We start from the raw sequence: 20,483 nt of genomic DNA, 5'->3' as shown, positions 1-20,483 counted from the left end.
CCTTCCCATTTTTCCTCTTATTTACGTTTTTTTTAGCTAGGGATATTTTTGGAATAAAAATTAAAATTTTGGTAAAAATGACAATTTTAAAATAAATTTGAACCTTCAGGACCATTTTGTAGCGAAAAAAGGTCAAGAACGAAATAAATTTTTGCTTCTACGTTGAGGACCAAAATCGTACTTAACCCTACGTATATTTAATATGTTATTTTACATATTTTTCAATGTGCTTTTATACAAATAACTAATTGGTGTTAATTTTTTATGCACACAATGATATGATTAAAATTTGTTTATTATTCACTAAGATAAAGAATTTATTTATATTTATATTATTTGCAGATAATTTAAATGTGAATAGATAATATGTTCATTTAGAAGATTTTTTTATTTAAATAAATAAAATAAAAGTAATATTTACTGAAATAAATAATTTTAAAAATATTTACCGTTTTGTGTTTCCTAGTCTTATCTCGTTTACAGTGTAAACGAGATGACATTGAATGTATCTCGTTTATAGTGTAAACGAGATAAGACACGTCAGCTGGAACGTGTATATCTCGTTTACACTTTAAACGAGATAAGGCCGTACCGCGCCTATCAGTATAAGTCGTTCACAGCAAGTCTTTGGGCCCCATTTTGACTTAGTCAACCTCTTTCTCCCCTCTTTTTACCTTTTTCCTACCATATTTAAGACTGATACGGTAATGGCACACCCGACGGGAAACGACGGAGACATCAATAAATTGAACGAGACCTCGCATTATGCTGGGGCGGCCGACTTCGAGGTTAGTTGCATTCTGTTCGGTTAATCTAAGTATGTGGACATTGTTAGGGTAGTCTCGTAGTGACAAGCACTGAGTAAAATTCAGCTTAGGGATTGGACTGTATGATGAATATAGAATTGTATTTGGTTGTGTAAGATTGGTATGACTTAATTAGGATTTACTTACCGACATATGTAATTTAGAGACATGTGTAGACTAGAGACATGGAAGTATGTTATTAAGTAGAAGTAGCTCTATGTTCTTAAGCAGAGTACAAAAATTTATGATTATCTCTTTATAAGTTAAAAATTTTTTATTTATTCCGCAGATGCCTCGCCTTCTACTGCCCCGGCGAGTTAGCCAAACCCTCCTTCCACCGGACGCCATTGTCCCATATCTGGCTGAGGCTGGATTCAGCGACGCGATGCCCCTCAGGGACTTCACTTTTGACAATTTCCTGATTTCGGCACTCGTGGAGCGATGATGTCTGGAGACGCACACGTTTCACCTCCCGTGGGGTGATGTCACTATCACCCTGCAGAATGTGGCGTACCACCTAGGCCTACGCGCATACGAGAATCTGTTGGGGGTGCCTTCGTGACTTTGGTAGTTGGTATGGCACGGAGACATGGGCTATGGTGAAGCAGCTGCTTGGTGTCAGGCCTCCGGTGGCGGCACAGCAGGCTGCACAGAAGAAGGAGTCCTTCACGCTAAAGCTAGTGTGGTTGCGTGATCGTGTCCGCCAGATGCCCCCGACTGACGACCCGAAGACCCTCCAACAGTATGTCTGGTGTTATATTATGTTATTAATCGAAGGGTATCTGTTGACAGACAAGTCCAACAACCTGGTGCACGTACATTGGCTACCGCTTCTCCGGAACTTCGCGGAGTGTAGGGTGTTATCTTGGGGCTTTGCTGTACTGGTCTGGATGTACTAGTCACTATGTTTAGCGGCATAGCGGAGCGTCACGAACATCGCTAGTTGCATTTCGCTTTTGATGAGCTGGATTTATCAGAGATTTTCTCAGTGGTATCCACCAGATAGGGGTATCTACCAGTATCCGCTAGCTGCGAGGTAACCCAAAATTATCTTTGAATTTGTGTTAAATGTTGTAGTCAATTCATATGGTTTGTTACTTATGTAATCGTATATATCTCCATTACTATCAGATTGGTTGGTCTGCAGCAGCAGAGCAGGGATCAACACTAGGCCAGGGTCCTGATGTGGAGGTTTCGATTGAACGGTTACGGTTCGATGAGGTTAGTCATGAAATAAAATATATTGTCATTTTAAAATACTCGCTGTGTCGTATTACGGTATATTTTTGACAGTTAGATAGATAGTGTATGATTACTGATGTCGGACATATTTTTTATACAGTTCGCATGGACAGTCTACGATGACCCTACGCTTCAGGCCCTGTGCTCGCATTGGTTCCGTGAGGAGGAGGAGTGGGGTACGTGGTTGTCGGCCGTCCCGCTAGTCTGCTTCAACATTGTCCAGTTTTATCACATTGATCGGGTGAAATGGCAGTTCAATAGGGAGCAGTATGTGCCAGGCACTCCAGTCAATCTTGACAGGTATGAGTAGTGGATTATTTCTTGAAAGTTATATGAATGAAGTTGTTTGTGAGTTTGATAGTGATAGTAGTATATTTACTTACTGTGGTTAACAATAGGTATCTGACTACCACTGGCCGTGGTGAGGATGTCTGGTGGCCGGAGCGACTCCAGCAGTGGTACGACGGTTGGAGGATGAGGTTCGACCCCGATCATAGGAATACCGTGCACCATACATTTGACAATAGGCCTATAGGTGAGTACTACAATTGGTGGCGTGGGGCTTGCCGTGTGCGACATCTATTGGGGCAGGAGGTTTTGGAGGATCCCAGGCTGGTAGAGTTACCCCCCGACGTCCAGCCCACTGCTAGCCAGCCGAGAGATGATCTCACTCTTCCGAGGGGCGTGCCGGATTGGAGGAGATGTGTGAGGGAGGGCAGAGAGGACATTCGATCACCTGCTTGGAGGGAGCGAGGCTATAGAAAGCATCGACCGGGTGAGCCCATCAGGAGGGAGAGGGCCAGGCCTTGACCGGCTAGGGGTGATGCAGAGTCTGAGGAGGAGGCAGAGTACGACCGCCAGGAGGATGAGGGTGACATCCCAGTTCATAGTGTGGCTTCACCTACAAGACTGACTCCTCCACCTTTTCCTCCTCCCCCGGGGCAAGGAGCGTGGCATTTATCCGATTCTGGTGGGCAGCAGTCTCGGCCAGCTTGGGATACATCACCACCAGGTTAGTATGAGAGAGGTCCATCCGGGATCCAGCAGGATGAGGAGGTACTCTTTGACGAGATTCTCATTGATGACGCCTTCCAGCTTCACACCGTCCAGCCACCCACCATGGATCGATTAGCCGAGGCATTCCGCACAGGCAGTGAGGTCGGCATCGCGGATGATCAGCACCTATCAACTCCTGCCCAGACCTCCTCCTGGATGCCGCAGATATCACCTGGATCTGGCTCGTCATACGGGATGGGTCTTCGGCCAGGTAGCCAATATGCGACACCCCCATCCCACGACTATGGTATGTACCTGACCCAGTCCTAGCCTCAGGTGACTCCACTGACAGCTCCACATTCCTAGCCTCAGCTTCAGTTACGCCAGTATGCCACAACTCCACCGTCTGGAGGGCTCCAGCCATATCATCCTCAGATGCACTAGGATCCGGCAGCCTCGGTAGTGGATCTTTGACCAGCTCGACCTCAGCTTCAGGCTCAGCCTCCACCATGTGGCACCGAGCACAGGCACCACTACCAGGATCCTCATCAGCGACGATGACTGTAGTTTTGTATTTATTTTAATTGGATTAAGCTTATGTATATACTTTTTTTGGATTAAGATTATGGTATGTACTTTTGGATTTTAGTTGGATTGCACTTTAATTGGATTGTAGTTGTGTGTATTGTTATTTATGATAGTGTTCTTTCTTATGAGTATTTACGTATGTCTTAATGTCGTTTTTAAGAAAAATACCAAAAAATCATAAAGTAACACGGAATCATAAAATCTATCATTTGAAGTTAAAATATTACATCTCCACCGCTACTAGAACATAAAATATCACACTAAAAAAAAGACTAACATATGGCAACTACAGTAAACATAGAAGCCTATTGTGACCTAGACATCGTCCATGGGCTGATTAGGACATCCCCTTCTTGAATGACCGACTTGCCTACATAGGCCACACCACTTCTCATGTTGCTCGATCTTGTCCATGTCATTCCAGAATCTGGTGGACACGGGCCTGCTAGTCGCCTTCCGACGCATGATTGTGTTAGGACGCAACCTCGTCCCATGCCACTCTTCCCACATTGACTCGTCTAGGATTGGAAGAAACTCTATCTCGTACACCTTGAACACAGCTTCCTGTTTGCACACAGGATGCACATACGGGGCCCACTCAATGCTAGCAGCGACGCACTCAGCAAGTGCGTGATGGCACGGATAGTGAAAAAATTGGAATAAGCCTAAGTCACACGTACCCTTCGATAGCCGAACACGGAAGGAACCTCCACCCCATCCCTCGAATGGGTTTAGCTACTCCACAACAAACACAGAGGCCCGCCTGTCACAATGAGTAACACGCATCTTCGGTATGGCTTCTCTGTTCTTCTCAATGGCAGCCAACAGTCTCTGTGAGAATCGGCAACCAGCAGCCAGTTGTGACTGTGCCTCTCTACCCTTCGTCATGAACAACTTCTGCAATCTTTCGTAGGTGATGCACACGATGGCAGAAATTGGCAAGTATCGGGTCTCCTTTAACACTGCATTGATGCACTCAGACAGATTTGTCATCATGTGACCAAATCGACGCCCTTTGTCGTAATGTTGTAGCCAAATCTCCTTCTTGAAATGTCCAGCCCAGTCAACCATCGACAAGGAGACTCCTCTCAATGCATCCATGTATCACTTGTACCCAGCCTTGCTTGGACTATAAGTAGCATTAATGAGGTATCTCTTGCCCTCGGCTGACTTGAATCGAGTCATGAAATTTGTAGCCATGTGTCTGATGCAGTAAGCATGGAAGGCTCTTGGGGGATGCCAACCACTATCATCGGAGTTAAGCGTGGCCATGATGGCCTGAGATCTATCGGAGATAACCAGCAGGCTGTCTTGTGGGGTGACATGGCGTCTCATATTAGTTAGGAAGAATGACCATGACTCGGTGCTCTTAAACTCCACAATGGCAAAAGCAATAGGCAAGATGTTGTTATTCCCATATTGCGCCACCGCAATAAGCAATACACCACCGTACATGCCATACAGATGCGTACTATTTACAGACACAAGGGCTTACAATGCTTGAAGGCCTCGACACATGATGAGAAAGCCCAAAATACCTTGTCGAACATACTGCAGTCACTTACCAGGAAGGGTCCATCATAGAATTGTTTGATGCATAGGTCACAAATGGTACCAGGAAAACAGCTCTGCAGTGCCTGAAGCAACTTCGAAACCTTATTGTACGACTCTTTCCAATCTCCGTATATCTGTGCAATTGCTTTCTGCTTGGCCATCCACATTTTTCTGTAGGATGGTTTGAAGTGATTGCTTGCTTGGACCGCACCTTGCAAAATCGGAATGCTTACAGAGGGGTTGAACTGAATCAACAGCAAGATGACCCTGCAGATCAGACTGCTGTCTAACTAACAATGGTCTTGAGACATGGTGGGTGCTAGACAACTGTGCACCCCACCCACCCTCTGAACCTCCCTGAACACAACAAAACAGTATAGCTTTAGTCATGTCGTACGCCTACTTAATATATTGTACAGAAGCACTAAAAAGCACAAGTAAATTTCAGCTTACCAGTGTCCAAGGTTCTGCTGAAGGGCCACACGAAGGCTCCATTAACACCCATTCTCAGCTTGACGGCACTGCACATGGTACTTTAACCGGTCCGATTTGATCACCCGATACTCCGCACTCCTCCGAATACTGTAGTTCTTCACACCCTGAAGCACTGCCTTTCGGCTTCTAAACTTGTGGCCAACCCGAAACTTTACACCGTCGTCCAGGTTGTAATCCTCTTCACTCGTGTCAAGAAATGGAGTCCTGTCATGCATGGCGTCCGGATCCAGATTGTGATAGTGAGATGGAACTGACGAAAGCGCCGATATTGGGAGAGGTGGAGGCAAGACATGGCGCGCCACAGTTTAACAAGTGTCTCCGGAACACACTCATCATCATCCCCACTATCAGACAAGTCGTTGTCCGTACTGTCCGCCACGTAATCCTCCTCCAACTCGTCCTCGTCCTCCTCTGCCTCATCCACTAGAATGGCGACATGAATGGGTGGTGGTGCGAGGAGTCGGTCGTCCTATATATAGGTCGAGTGTACCAAACTCCCATCACCACTGTGTCCCACCTATGCGGAAAGCTCCATTACCTGCTCCACCATGATCCTCCCATGGATGTCGAATATTAGTCGCACATGCTCGTCCCCTAGAAGTCGGAGTAGTCAGAATCGGAAGACTCCGTTAACCATGGCCGCCAGCAACCTATATGCCACCCTTCCGATTTTTCTCGCTCGTGTACCACCGAGCTTGCTCAATATCAAACTCCTCAAATCGGACAACGTCTCCACACGCTGAGTGCGAAACAATATCGAATCTTCACACTCAAATGTCACCCCGTTGTCGCTATTTCTCATACGACAATTGGGATAAACAAGCACAACTATATATGGACTGCTACTGGCCATTAATGCCTTGTATTTGTGAGAAATATTAGACACAAAAAAGATAATTGTTTTTAAAAAATACCAAGAGTTACACATCCTTTTATAGTTGTTGAGATTATCATATATATATCTCGTTTACAGTGTAAACGAGATAAGACTAGAAAATGAAAAACGATAAATATTTTTAAAATTATTTATTTCAGTAAATATTACTTTTATTTTATTTATTTAAATAAAAAATTCTAATTTAGAATACAATAATGGCTACTTTTGAAACAATTTATATAGTATAACATAACAAATTAAAAAGGACAATTACTCAAATATAGAGACATTTTCATATAAAAATAATAAACAAAAATTATTGAATAATCTGATATATTACTTTAATTATTTAATATAAAAAAGATGCTATTATTAGTAATTAAAAAGGATGTAATATTTATTTATGTCATAATTATTATTTTTAGTAATTATTCACATAAAAATATCTCATATAAAAAATTTTAAAATATAAATATATATTATATTAAATAATTCAATTAAATATATTAAATTATTATTTTTTATGTGAAAATGATTTTATATAAATAGTTATTATTGTTTTTATATAAAAACATGAGATTTTTTTAAATAAATCATTTAATTATTTTAATTACCAAAATTAATAATTTGTAGCATATTTATAAATTGGTAATATAATATAAATTAATAAATATACTATAAATTATTTATTTTAATAATTAAAATAATTAAATTATTTATTTTGAAAAAAAATGGGCCTAATTATCCATGAAAATACCTCCTTGTCATTGTCACAGACATGGGTGGTCTAAAATAGGAGGAAGGTTCATCTATTGACAATAAGTGAGAGCTATATGAGTAGGTTGAGGCCTCCACCCCCATAGGGTTATAGAGTGATTCAAAACATGTTCCTCTCTCCATTTAATTGATTTCTGACGTGAGAGCACTGCACAAACATGCATTCATGCTTAGATTGATTTCTTTTGTGGGCGCGTGATGTGTCCTTAATTACCACTGCTACTAAACTATTCACTCTGGAATGCCCACATAAGCCAAAACTATAGTACCATAGATTCTTACTACTCATTAATTATTTCACTAGCTTTTTTAATTTTGGAGTATATACTCTGATGGAATAGTTAATTGACTGGCTACATTTTAGGCGGCACTCATTGAAGTTTCTATATAGTACGACATAGTATGTACATAGTACCAACCAGTAGTTAACACTATTGTTTTAACAAAGGTGAAATGGTTTTATAATATTTAAATCACGAAAATAATAATTCAAAATTATTATATTTAAATTAATATTTATAATTTTATATACATAATATTTATAATTATATATTTTTTTAATAATAATTAATAAATACAAACAAAAACTAAAAAAAAAGGACAAATTATAGTTATCTTTAACAGTTTAATTAACCTCCAAATTTTAGTCTCAACATTTTTCTATAAATAACTGTGACCCTCTTCTTCTTTTCATCAGCTTTATTATTATTGCCACTAGTTATACTGTTATAGTAGCAGCTGAGGAGTAGTTGACAAATTAAGAGGCGTACTTTTTTAGTGGCTAACAAAGCAAAAGGCTGTTACATATGTACAAATTGTCTAGGCATTTAGTAGGGGAAATTAAATAATAAAATAATAATTAAACTAGTTTAACTTAAAAAAATTGTTATATAAGTATTTTATGTATATCTTTTTAATATTAAAAAATGATTAATGAGAAAAACTAATTTTATATCATACAAAATATTTTTCTTTAATTAAATAGGCATGTCTTAAGAAAATTACAAACAGTGAGCACCACCATTAGTTCACATAAGAAGTGAAACAAAAGCTATAGAATTAAAAAGTGTGGAGTAATAGCTTGTCACTTTCATTGTCACTTGGATATTGGAATAGCAATGCAAGTTGCATATAGTGCACACGTGAGGAAGTGAAACAAAATGGACCAGGCACGACTCAACCGTGGCCATGCATATGCTTGTATTGAGTTTTGGAGTTTTTTTTAATAGTTTTAACATACAAAACTTAATAAAAAATATCTAAAATAATAGAAAAAAATTCTAAAACCTAACAAAAAAATTCAAAATCGTTAAAAAGAACATTCAAAATTATAAAAAATTTTAAAATTTCTAAAATTTAAACATCTAAAATCTAAAGGTATTGCTTATTTTTATTTACTTTTTAATGTACATTTCTAAAAAAAATATCTGAAACCTCTAAACTTTAAGCATCCGAAAGTTAGGTATAAAAAGTTATCCAAAATTATGTCTTCGTTTTTAATAGTTTGTTTTCATTTTTTTAATTGTACATTCCTAAAAAATACTTGAAATCTCTAAAATTTAAATATATGAAATCTAAGAATAAGAAATATCTAAAATTATGTTTTTTGTTAATGGTTTACTTTTATTTACTTTTAATTGTACATTATCAAAAAAATATCGAAACTTTTAAAATTTAAACATCCGAAATATAGGTATAAGAAATATTCGAAAGCAATGTGATCCTTTTTTTTATCATAATTAAAAGAGTTTTTATTGTGTTTAAATTTTAGAATTTTTATTATTAGGTTTTGGAAGTTCTTGTACAATGATTTTAGATGTTTTTTATTTTTATTATATTTTAGATGTTTTTTCAATTGATTTTGGATAATTTTTTTGGTTTATTTAGAGCTCAACTAATAATTGGTTATTGTTTGTTGATAGTCCAATTGATTACCTAGCATGATTGTATATTAAAATGGAGCAGGAAAATGTTGAGGAGTATTATCCGAATTCCAAATGGATTGAATAAGATGTATCGAATTGCATGATGGATTTTATTGCTAGGAATGAACGGACAAAGGGCCTAGGGGGTGGACAATTATGTCCATGAACCAACACAGCACAAGCCCACATGGCTCATGGATATGGACCGCTTCAAGATCATAACATTTCAACCACCAAACAAAACATTATTAGCAGCATCATTTCTGCATGCATGCAAGAATTGTGGGCAGTGGGCACACTTCATTCCTCGTTCCACAAGTGTGTGGTCATAGTAAGAACTAAGAAGCAAATTAAAATAAAGGTTTTTCAATCGAATAATTATTAATTAATATTACTATAACTTCATTTCAGTGTGTGATTATAGTAAGAAACGAGCAATGCATATTATTTTTGGTTGTGCATGCTGTATGTGGTTTTTCACTCACAAGTCACAAAGTCAAAAGTGAATGTTCTTTTATTGTGCAATATGTATAAGAAAACTTGAAATTGTATGTTGACAATATTGGATTAAGAGGCCAAATTAAAATCACATGAAGAGAGACGCGACTACGTAACAATGAAGAAGCACTGATTTTCGATCTGTTTCTTTTATTTGATGTAATGGGTGAGGTGAACTTGGAAGTAGCAAACCCATTCATGTATGTGCAGTACAAATTGCATATACTAACTGTTCCAAGAATTACCTGAAATATTGATTTTGGGTCTGAATGTGAAGTCCAGACATTTTTTGAGGCTGCGTTGTTCTTACACCAATGTGCCGCCGGCCGAGAATTTCTCATGAGAAGGTGGGGATAGTACCTGCGATGCTTAAGTAATCAAGGATTTTTGACATGTTTTAGTAGATTATAATATAAATTATATTTGAGAAGTGTCAATGTATTTATAATATAATTGATAACTATCAACTGTAGTTCCATTTTTATTGATGGATAACCGTTTCGTTTATATTAAGAATATATTGGAATTTATCTTTTAGAAAAGATGAGAATAATAATTGATTCACAGGGCTAGTTAGTAGTTAGAGTAAATAGAGCTGAATTCTTTCGTGGCAGTTTGACCTCTCCAGGGAGGTCGGGTATGGGTTGGATATCCTCTCCTTGGTTTAAGCTTTTTATTCTTACTGGGCTGACATTTATCAATTTGAGCCCGTGTACGAACACTGCCTCAAATGCTCTGTCTCTACTCTCTAACATCCGCGTCTTTGGGATCCATAATCATTCCTTTAATTTTATCCAACTATTCTTAAGTTTAGATTCTATTGCTCCCAGTGTGTTTAGACTTTAGAAAAAAGAAACCCTTACTTTATCAGTTAATCCATTGGCTTCTAATATAATTTATCCTTACAAGACATTTGAAATTACCAAATATCGGTCAAATTAGTTTCTTAATTTAATTTTAGAGACCATGCGGATATAGATGAATGATTTTGTAATGTCTAAGTTCAAATTAACAATAAGAAACATAAAATCACATTTAAAACATTAAAGAGGGAGCCTAACCATTTTGATATATAAATAATAATCATCTTATTTTAATAAAATTATTTCCTGTATTTTTTTAGCTTAGTAATGTCTGTTTGCCAACTTGCCAAAATGCCAAGTAACATGAGAACTACTTAGTTTATACCCCCTTTTGGGTGAGAAGATAATAATACTTTCGAGGATTCAAAATCTTGAAAGTGAAATAAATGGAGCGTTGAACTCCTCGTGAAGACCTAGACAACACGACTGCTGTTTCTGAAAATTCGGGTAATTAAGAATACACAGAATACTTTACATGGCAGACCCGGTATATAAATGCAGCTATGCACGTCACATTTGTTTATTAGATGCATCCCAGACTATTGTCTTGCGTGAAACATGTTAACAAGGACATGGCAAAGATTTTTGAATATTGAGTGTTATATTTAATTAACATTTTAATTCCTTTAAAGTTCGTTTTGTTCGCAAGTGCAAATTAGTGAATTACCAAACGATGCGCTTTGACACGAAGCCGAAGGTGCAAGGGGAATTAACAGGTGTCTTATTTATGTTAACACCGTATTTAACCAAATCAGGGAAATACACAATATTCATGTATGACTAAAGAAAATTGATAGATAAGTTATTTACAGAACTTCGTCATCTAGCTGGTTATAGAAAGAACCGTCATCAATGGGCATGGATGGTGGGGTTCCAGGCGGTATACAAGCTTCACCGTTCTCGCCGGCACATATGCAGAGAGCCTCGGCATCCCTGAGGGTTGCATCGAGGTCAATTTGACCGCTAAGCTCATTTATAAACTTGAGAAGGTTGTCGAAGTCCATTCCTTCCCACATTATCTTATTACGGTGTTGTTTCAAGAGAGCCACACAGACATAAAGGTGCAGATGCTCAGATGGATAGTGTGTCCACAACACTTCCCACAACCGCATTATTTTTTCGAACTCAAACTCCCTGAAATGTTAATCAATATTAATTAGATTAGATTAGTTTAGTTGTCTAAATAGCTGTTGTACACACATTAGCAAAATCAAGGCATGTCAGAAACACTAAACTTCAACAACGTTTAGTTTGTATCAAGGTGGAAAAACATTTCTAGTGTCTTGTGTTCCAAAAACGAGTGAACTATGACAAACATAGCATTTCAGGGGAACTAACCTTTTAAATTGGATCAAAATCCAACGAAAACAGAAGAAATAATTCAAGCAGTCGTGCTGCTTGAAATAGTTATGCAATGGACAATCCAGTAGCTCCACCAACTACAGGGAAATAAAAAAAAACCCAATGTTAGGAACCACAAACGATAGCAAAAGCAAGACATCTCACTACCAGAGTTCCCCACAAAGCTGCAGACTGGTTACCCAGGCACAGGAAAATTACGGCTTTAGTTCCAGTTGATGAAGCCATCAAAGCCAAGATGCATCAGCATAGTAGCTAATGCAGAAAATTGAAATTAAAGATGAATGCTAAAGTAATTAGTGCCAAACAAATCATTCTGCCATACTAGAATGCATACTTGAAAGATCCTATGGGAAGTGATGTTATATCAATTTTCTCATATTGACCCTGGAAGGGCACTTTTGGAATAATATTGAAAAAAGTTTATTAATAGAATTTAGGAATAATTGCAAGGTAGCTACATAGAAAAGCTGATCAAAGGCACTATCACAAGTTCACAACCTTTTTTCTATGTTCTAGATCATTGGAAAATCATAAGTAATAACACTTCCAATTTGAGATACACACGTCACTATATCATTTAAGCACAACGTCATACAGGTGCACTATAAGATGAAAGCCAAATCAGCTTCTGTATTCATGTGTTAAAATAATAAAATGATAGGGCCAGGTCATTGGGGCAAATTGAGTGTGAATCAACCGACAAATGTATGACAAGCAATCCTTAAATAATTAGGAATGAGGATGTGTTGCTTGTTAAAAAAAGGAGAGAGAGAGAGAGAGAGAGAGAGAGACCTTAGATAATGCAAAAAGTTGAGAGTGCATGCCATTTTGGTCACGATTAAAGTTCGGTCCAAGACGCTCCAGTAGAGCAACAAAACACCAAAATGCCTCTGATTCATCACCCATCACAAACAATATCGGAGACAAAAGATCGCTCATTCCCTATAAAACAGCACATATTTAAAATCTCAACCATATTAGAAGATGGTGTTCAGAGCAACAATGCTCATCTATTGCTTGTTTACTTGTTTCTTGGACTACATGAAACGGAGAATTATATTGAGAAAAGTTATGGGACAAGATCATCAATGATTTCACAGTGTAACTTGGCACTGAATTACTATTTGGTATAACAGAATAATTAAACATCCATGGAAACCACACATGAATACACAAAAAAGGCTGCATCTTTTTTTTTAAAAGATTTAAATATACTGATATATTACAATACTTTAGTTAAAGACTTAAAGCCCAAGATCCCCCAAATAGTACCTGACAATAACCTAGATCGAAGTTGTAGAATGAATATGTCAACAGGATATCGCGCATAAGAATGATATTTGGATTATCATCCCCTTCATAGAAAGCAAGCGATCTATCAGTTCTCACCTTCAAAAATACAAGAAAGGATATTAAACTAAGCACCATTCAGGTTGTCATCCATGTGTATCCATTTTAGCTTAGAGCAGTTATCATTTGCTAACTTACCACATCTTTCTCAATAAGACCTTTCCTTTCCCTGAATTTTGTAAATCTTTTAGCCTGTGCCTTGGAGATACTCTACAGCAGAAAAATACATAAACAGATTTAGATTTCATTATTCGAAAAAGCTTGATTACACACACGTATATAGAAAATGAGAAGGAAGACTAAAGGATGTGAGCCAATCCATGTTCACATCCTTGAAATGGTGTAACTGGTAGTGTTAGCATTTGATATAAATGTTTTGAGACACTGACCTCTACATAATCAACTTCACCAATAACTTATGACAAAAAGGTATTCTGAAGTGAATGTTAGGACGCAAAGAATTAATCATATATATATATATATATATATATATATATATATATATATATATATATATAAAGCATGCAATGATCAAATGAAACCTGCCACTGGTTCTTTATAGTTTCATACTCCGACTTCTTAACTGACTTCAGGAATTCTCTCTCTGCATATGTTGAGTCATATGAATAGTATCCCAAAATCAAGCCCCAAACCTACAATTAATACATAGCCTTAAAAGAGTAAAAATGTATTCATCATAAAAGTAGTTAGATCAAAAGTGATCACAAAAACAGTACACAAACCTCTTTTCGTAAATTGTGCTCAAGTCCACCATAAAATATTCTCTTTCTCAAAGCTTCTGAATCTGTCACTCTCCCTTCAGAATCCAAGAAAGTCATCCACTGTGGATGTTTGACCCCAGAAAACAATTTAGCAAACAATAGACAGGGTTATTTTGCACAAGTAAGATATCTTCTAGGATAGACATCATTCATACCTCTTGAGAATCTAATGGGGGTTGACGTGGTTTTCCCCATACTAGTGATAATTTATCCAGCTGCCAGAAGATAAACAAAAAAATGACATCATTGGTATTATACAGGGTAAATAGGAGAAGTAAAACAAAACCATCCAAGAAATTTTGGTATTCTAGTGGAATTTATATCATTCCAAATGCACATACCCCAAATATAATATTTACCTTCACTACAACCAGGATATTCAAGATTCAAGAATACAATACGACCACAGATTAAAAGATGCCACAAATTGACAAAAAGTATAACTACAAATTATGTCACTAGCGCACCAAAGATAAAGTCTTGGAAATTATACCATACTGGTCAAAGGATGCTATCTCATTGTTCATTCTAACTTTATTTATATTCAAGGTATAAAAGATGTGTAAAAACGTAACAACGGTGTAAAATATCGTGCAACTGACACCATGAATTTCTGTTGCTTACAGTAAGGCTAGTATTAACAATATCAGCAATGAAGTGAATAAGTTACCGCCTTAGGATCTGGGATAACAGGATTTTCAGCAGGAACATTTTCAGCAATATCGGTAGATTTCTTAGGCTGATCAAGGTTAGGCTGGATTTGGGTGCTCCTTTCATAGCCACTGAACCCATTATTCTGGTTTTCACCAAAGAGTTGAGATGTTGTTTCACGAGCAAATCTTGTTACAAGAGAGAACTTCTCTAACACTTGAATAGAAAGGTCCCGAGGATCATGAGCTTTATGTTTTGGTCTACCATGGAATTGAGGAACACTGGCACTTAGATTATTGGCACCACTATCAGTCCTTTCTTGGTTCTCATTCAAATTTGTTTCATCAACTGAAGGTCCACATGCAACAGAAACAGCCCTAGGCAGCTCCAAAGAAGACAAAGTCCTCTGGCAGTCAATCCAAAAATTGGAACATTTAGCTAGCCAAATATTATGATATAAAATTGAATCTAATAAATCAAGGATACTTCAGACTCATAAGGCATCCAGATGTAAGCATCTACACTCTCCTCATCCACTTTCAAGAGAGTAGCCAAAAACCCATACATAATATGAGTGCCTATCTCTATGCATATAGTCTTAGAAGCATTCTTTTGAATGTTGACATGTGGCACTCAACTAAAAACCTACAATTTTCCACTATCCAAACAAAAGTCGGACAAGTTCCTGCTGATGAAAACTTTTCTCTTTATTTTTTGAGATATTCCTCCATATAGATAAAAGTTATAGATATCATGCACCAATAATACAGTTGCCAACCCCATATAAACATTAATAAAAAAAAAAATCAAATAGCACATACCTGCAGTGTATGCTGAGAATCATTCACAAGGAACACATTTGCATCTTCGCCGGATCTGAGAATTCATCATATAGCTAATCACTTACCTGTAAAAGATAATGACTTTAACAAAATATAAAAAGGAATGCTGGATGCTAACCTCAGAAGAAGAACATGTTGCTTAATTGTAGCAAGGAATTCTTTGACTCCTCCACTATAGAAGTACAGTGGAGGATAAGCAAGTCCTGCACGAAGATTTTATTCACACCAGATAGAATTGTCAAAAACAGAAGGGTATAGAAAGCCACAAATATTTAAACCTACTCAAGATAAAAGCAAGTCTCCATTGATGAGAGAATCGTATACGTTTTATTTACATAATCAATGCTACCGAAAATGTTACCCCAGAAAAAATCCATTATTCATCACAAGAGCTTCACCTGATGATAGAACAACAATGATATATTGCCATCCAAGTGCAGGCGAATGCCTCCGGATGGACCTAATGTCAGTGAAGGGCACCGCTCTTATGGTGTAAAGGCTTCTCTCTAACCAATAAATGGAAAAAACTTTAGCATATTGATACACCACACTGCACAGGATAATAAACTCATCCAGTCTACACCAAATGCGAATTTACCTTTCTCAGAAAGGCTCGCCTCTGAGCTATGGCCTTTGTAAGGAACCCAAGTCTAAAGTGAAGCAAAAACGAACACATTAGCACAAACAATACATTAGACCGAACGAAATGGATAAGAGCAGACAGAAAATGATCACCATGAACAAGGAAGTGCCTTGCTTAAACAGCTTCAGTCTTCCACTAATTCTTTCTGATGCAAACTGCGTTGGATGAATTGCCACATTGTCCTTCAAAAACACAATCTCAGCATCGTCCCGCTCATGAGGCGAGCTCACCTTTGTACTGTCGCTTCGCAGCATGACGCTAGCAGAACCCTAATCAAATTATATATGTTAAAAAAACATCAACTCAGTTAAATTTGTGATTGGAATGATAAAAATTAAGAAAGCAATTCAATAGTGAAGCATTCAATTGAATCGTGCAACCCTAATTGAAATGCAATCGGATCGGAACCGGAGAAATTGTGAAGTGAAAGGAGAGGAATAGAGAAATAGTGTTACTTGTTGCTGCGAAGCGGCGTAATCGGCGTCGTCGGATAAATCGTGAAGCTCCGATTCTAACATCGGCGATATCGCAGAGAAGAGAAGATGAAAATAGAAAGCGAACTCACAGAGGAAATAGAGAGGAACCTTCGCGGCGAAGGAAAATAAGGGGAAAAAAAATTTGCGTGTTGCGGGAAGTGAAACGAAGATGAGAAAGCGAGATTAGCGTCACGTTCTGTTGATTATACTCCTTTGTGTTGGACGCGGGTAAGGAATTAGCTCCGTGTCAAATGTGAACCGCTTGATCATAAGAGAATCAGAGATTTAACGGTTCAGATCGCTGCCATTTTCGTCTTCGTCCTTCTCCGCTGCCCAGTAACTAACTTCCGTGATCCTCCCACAGATTAATTTTATCAACTTTTAAAATTTTTTTTTATTCACAAATTTGGAAAATACTTTTTGCCAACAATTTAACAATCTAAAGTGACGGTTTCCTCTAAATTATTCGTCAAATTACGATAAAATCACAAAAAAAAAGTGAAATAAGGTTAATGGTTATTTTACATCAATAAATCGAATAAAACTAATTCGGTTTAAACATTTATATACATAAATTGAATTAACCTAATTGAATTAACCTAATTCAATTTAGCAAATATTTAAATAAATTAAATTAGTTCAATTTAATTTTTTATAATAAAAAAGAAAAAATTAGTCCCATAATAAATAGAACCAGTCAATTTTAATTTATAAGAAAAGAGAATAAAAGATAGATCAAATCACCCTAATTTAATGTATTTAGAGAGCATTTTTCACTATAAAACTCTCTATATAAAGATCAAATTGCCTTCATTTATATTTATTTATTTTTTTATCCTCCAAACTTATGCCAGAGAAAATCTAAAAATTTTTTTAAGGGATTTAGATTGATTAGATTTATCCATTCTCCTCTAGTAACTTGAATTAGACTATAATAAATTCGATTAATTTGATTCACGTTTAAATATTTAAATTGAGTTAGACTGATTTGTTGTTTATAACAAGTATGCAACCAATTTCTATTAAGAATATCTAGGTAAATTTATTTAAGCTTTGTTAATTAAAATTTTTACTTTCTTTGTTTTTTTTTTTTTTGGGGTACATTTTTTACTTTCTTTGTTGTATTGGCGTCTAGTAATTAACTTCCTCATGTATGTTTTTTTTTTTTTTTATCAGATTAGAATTTTTGGTCTTGGATATTCATTTGGATTCATAAGCTGTATTTTTTTTTTTGATAAAGTGGATTGGACAGCCCCAAAAGATAACCTTGCAATACCCAAATTCAGTTCTCAACTTTGCTCGGGTTGTTGGGCATAGCCCAAGTCCAAAAACAAAAAATCTCAAGTTTGCTCCATGAGTGTCTTGACCACTTTTTATTTTTTGAAAGACTCCAATTATTCGTGCATGCCATTCTTAACATTGACTGCCGAAGGGCTTGTTACTTTGTTTCTTATACATCATGATTGCATTAAGCGTTAGTTTGAAACTTTAGACAAGCCTTCTGAGTTGTATTATGCATTATATATTTATATACATAATATGGAACCATGGCTACAGTTCAATGTTGCTGCTCAAAAATGCTATATATGAGTACACTAAAATTAGTCACTAATATTAGATATTGATGTATTTGTGTATAAATATATATGTAGTTTAATTTATTTTTAATATTAGTATTTTTATCCATAATAATATTATGGGAATATATATTTTTTAAAATTGCAGTCCACTTTATTCTGACAGTATAGATTATACATGACACAAAGGATTTATAAAATCAAACTACTTTTACAAGAAAAAAAAATCATAGGTTGACAAAAATTTTTAACTAAAAAGACCAAGATATCTGTAGATAAAAAATTAAATAATAAGATTTTTAGTTATTATTTTTATATGAAAAAGTCTATTTTTTATTAATAATTAATTTTAACATTCGTTATCTAAAATTTAAAACAATTTAACGTATATACTTTTACATTTAATAATTAGGTGTTAATTGTTAAGTTTATTGCACAAAAAAATAATTAATTTTTATACTTACTATTTAAAAATAATATTTTTTCTCTATGTATATAAAAATATAATTGGATATTAGCATAAAATATTTATACTAATAATTATAAAATTAACTCAAAATTATTTTTTTTAAAAATAATTGAATCTTAATTCTAACTTTTAATTATAGTATTCTCTTAAATTATATGTAATAAATATTTAAAAGAAGAGAAATGAAAATATAGATTAAAAAGATAAGAAATGAAAAATTAAAATTAAATAAAAAACTCAAAAACTATTTATATAATAATAATAATAATAATAATAATAATAATAATAATTTATTTAAATTATATTATTTTATTAATTTTGTTTTCTGTAAAAGAGAAAGATAGAAAAAATAAAAAATGAGAGAAAAAAGAAAAACAGATAAAGATGAAGAATGATAGCGAGAATTTGTTAATTTTGGAAGAAAAAATTTTATTTTAATTGTAAAAAAATATCGGATGATATGTTTTGATTTGTCAAATTATTAATATAAAATATAAATTATATATAGAGTAAAAATAGTAGAGAGAAATAGAAAAATGGAGAGAGAGATAGATGAGAGAATTTAAGAAGGAAGTTTATTAATTTTGAAAAAAAAAATATTTTCTCTCAATTTTAATAAGAGAGTGTTATGTGACACATTTGATTATTAAATTAGATACTAATATATGATACATAATATAGGTATATTTCAATTTTAATTTTAATTTTAATACAATTAAAAAATATCATGTTGCACATTTTGATTGTCAAATTAGTAATTAGTCATTGATATTAATAATGATATATAAAATAGATAGAGTGGTCGAAGGAATGAGAGAAATAGAGAAAGGAAGAGGGAGGGAAGAACTCTTTAATTTTGGAGGGAAATATTTGATTTCAATTGCAATGAGAGAGTGACATGTGGTATATTTTTTTGTTGTAAAATTAGTAAAGATGAGGGAAAAATTCTTTAATTTTAAAAGAAAAAATTTAATTTCAATTACAATGAGAGAGTGATATATGGCACATTTTAGTTGTAAAATTAGTAAAAAAGAGAAGAGAATTATTCCTTAATTTTAGAAAAAAATATTTGATTCTAATTGCAATAAAAAAATAATATGTGATACATTTTAGTTATAAAATTAAAAATATATAATAGATAATAAATATATTTATATTACAATATATTTTATACTAATAGCTAAATTTAGTAGCTAATTTTAGAATACACATGGCATAATCTTATATATGTGTGTGTATTCACATTCAATTATATATTACATGTGTAACTACATGAAAAAAGTATTTGGCTTTCTAAAAAAGATCGGAAATTATTTTCTTTTCGACCAACATTTCTTTTTCTCTTTAAATTTTTCTATTTGTCATCAACTATTTCTTCTTTTGCTGATTCTTAAATAAAAAAAAGGTTAATTCTCTGACAAAACCATTCCCTATATAACTAAAAATTATGTTATTAACCAAATTAATTTTATATAATAAAAATAGTTATTAACCGGTTAAAAAATTTAAAAATTAGTTTTGAATCGGTTATAAAAATAAAAATCAATTAAAAAAAATAACTAGTTTTTCAATAAAAAAATTGGTTTTTAGAAGAAAAAAAATAGTTTTTGAAAAAAAATGTTTTCTAAAAAAAAATCTTTTTTTTTTTATTTTTTAATTTAAAAATTTGAAATTAGGATTTTTTAAATTTAGTTTTGGTTAACCAGCTAA

The 20,483-nt window shown here is 34.9% G+C and overlaps 1 protein-coding gene across 1 annotated transcript; it reads right to left on the bottom strand.

The window, feature by feature from the left end:
- Window positions 1-11,319: 11,319 nt before the first annotated feature.
- Window positions 11,320-17,032, bottom strand: LOC130969652 (uncharacterized). The gene is made up of 15 exons (XM_057895487.1): window positions 16,707-17,032; window positions 16,344-16,520; window positions 16,207-16,258; window positions 16,007-16,114; window positions 15,727-15,811; window positions 15,588-15,642; window positions 14,786-15,172; window positions 14,271-14,330; window positions 14,077-14,175; window positions 13,876-13,986; window positions 13,472-13,543; window positions 13,256-13,372; window positions 12,776-12,925; window positions 11,960-12,060; window positions 11,320-11,755 (listed from the first exon to the last, which is right to left on the bottom strand). The coding sequence occupies exons 1-15, from the start codon at window positions 16,767-16,769 to the stop codon at window positions 11,428-11,430; spliced, it is 1,965 nt and encodes a 654-aa protein (XP_057751470.1). The 5' UTR covers window positions 16,770-17,032; the 3' UTR covers window positions 11,320-11,427.
- Window positions 17,033-20,483: the final 3,451 nt, after the last annotated feature.

This window comes from Arachis stenosperma, chromosome 1 (assembly GCF_014773155.1).
Source record: "Arachis stenosperma cultivar V10309 chromosome 1, arast.V10309.gnm1.PFL2, whole genome shotgun sequence".
Classification (NCBI taxonomy): Eukaryota; Viridiplantae; Streptophyta; class Magnoliopsida; order Fabales; family Fabaceae; genus Arachis; species Arachis stenosperma.
This window is presented reverse-complemented; position numbering and strand designations above follow the sequence as displayed.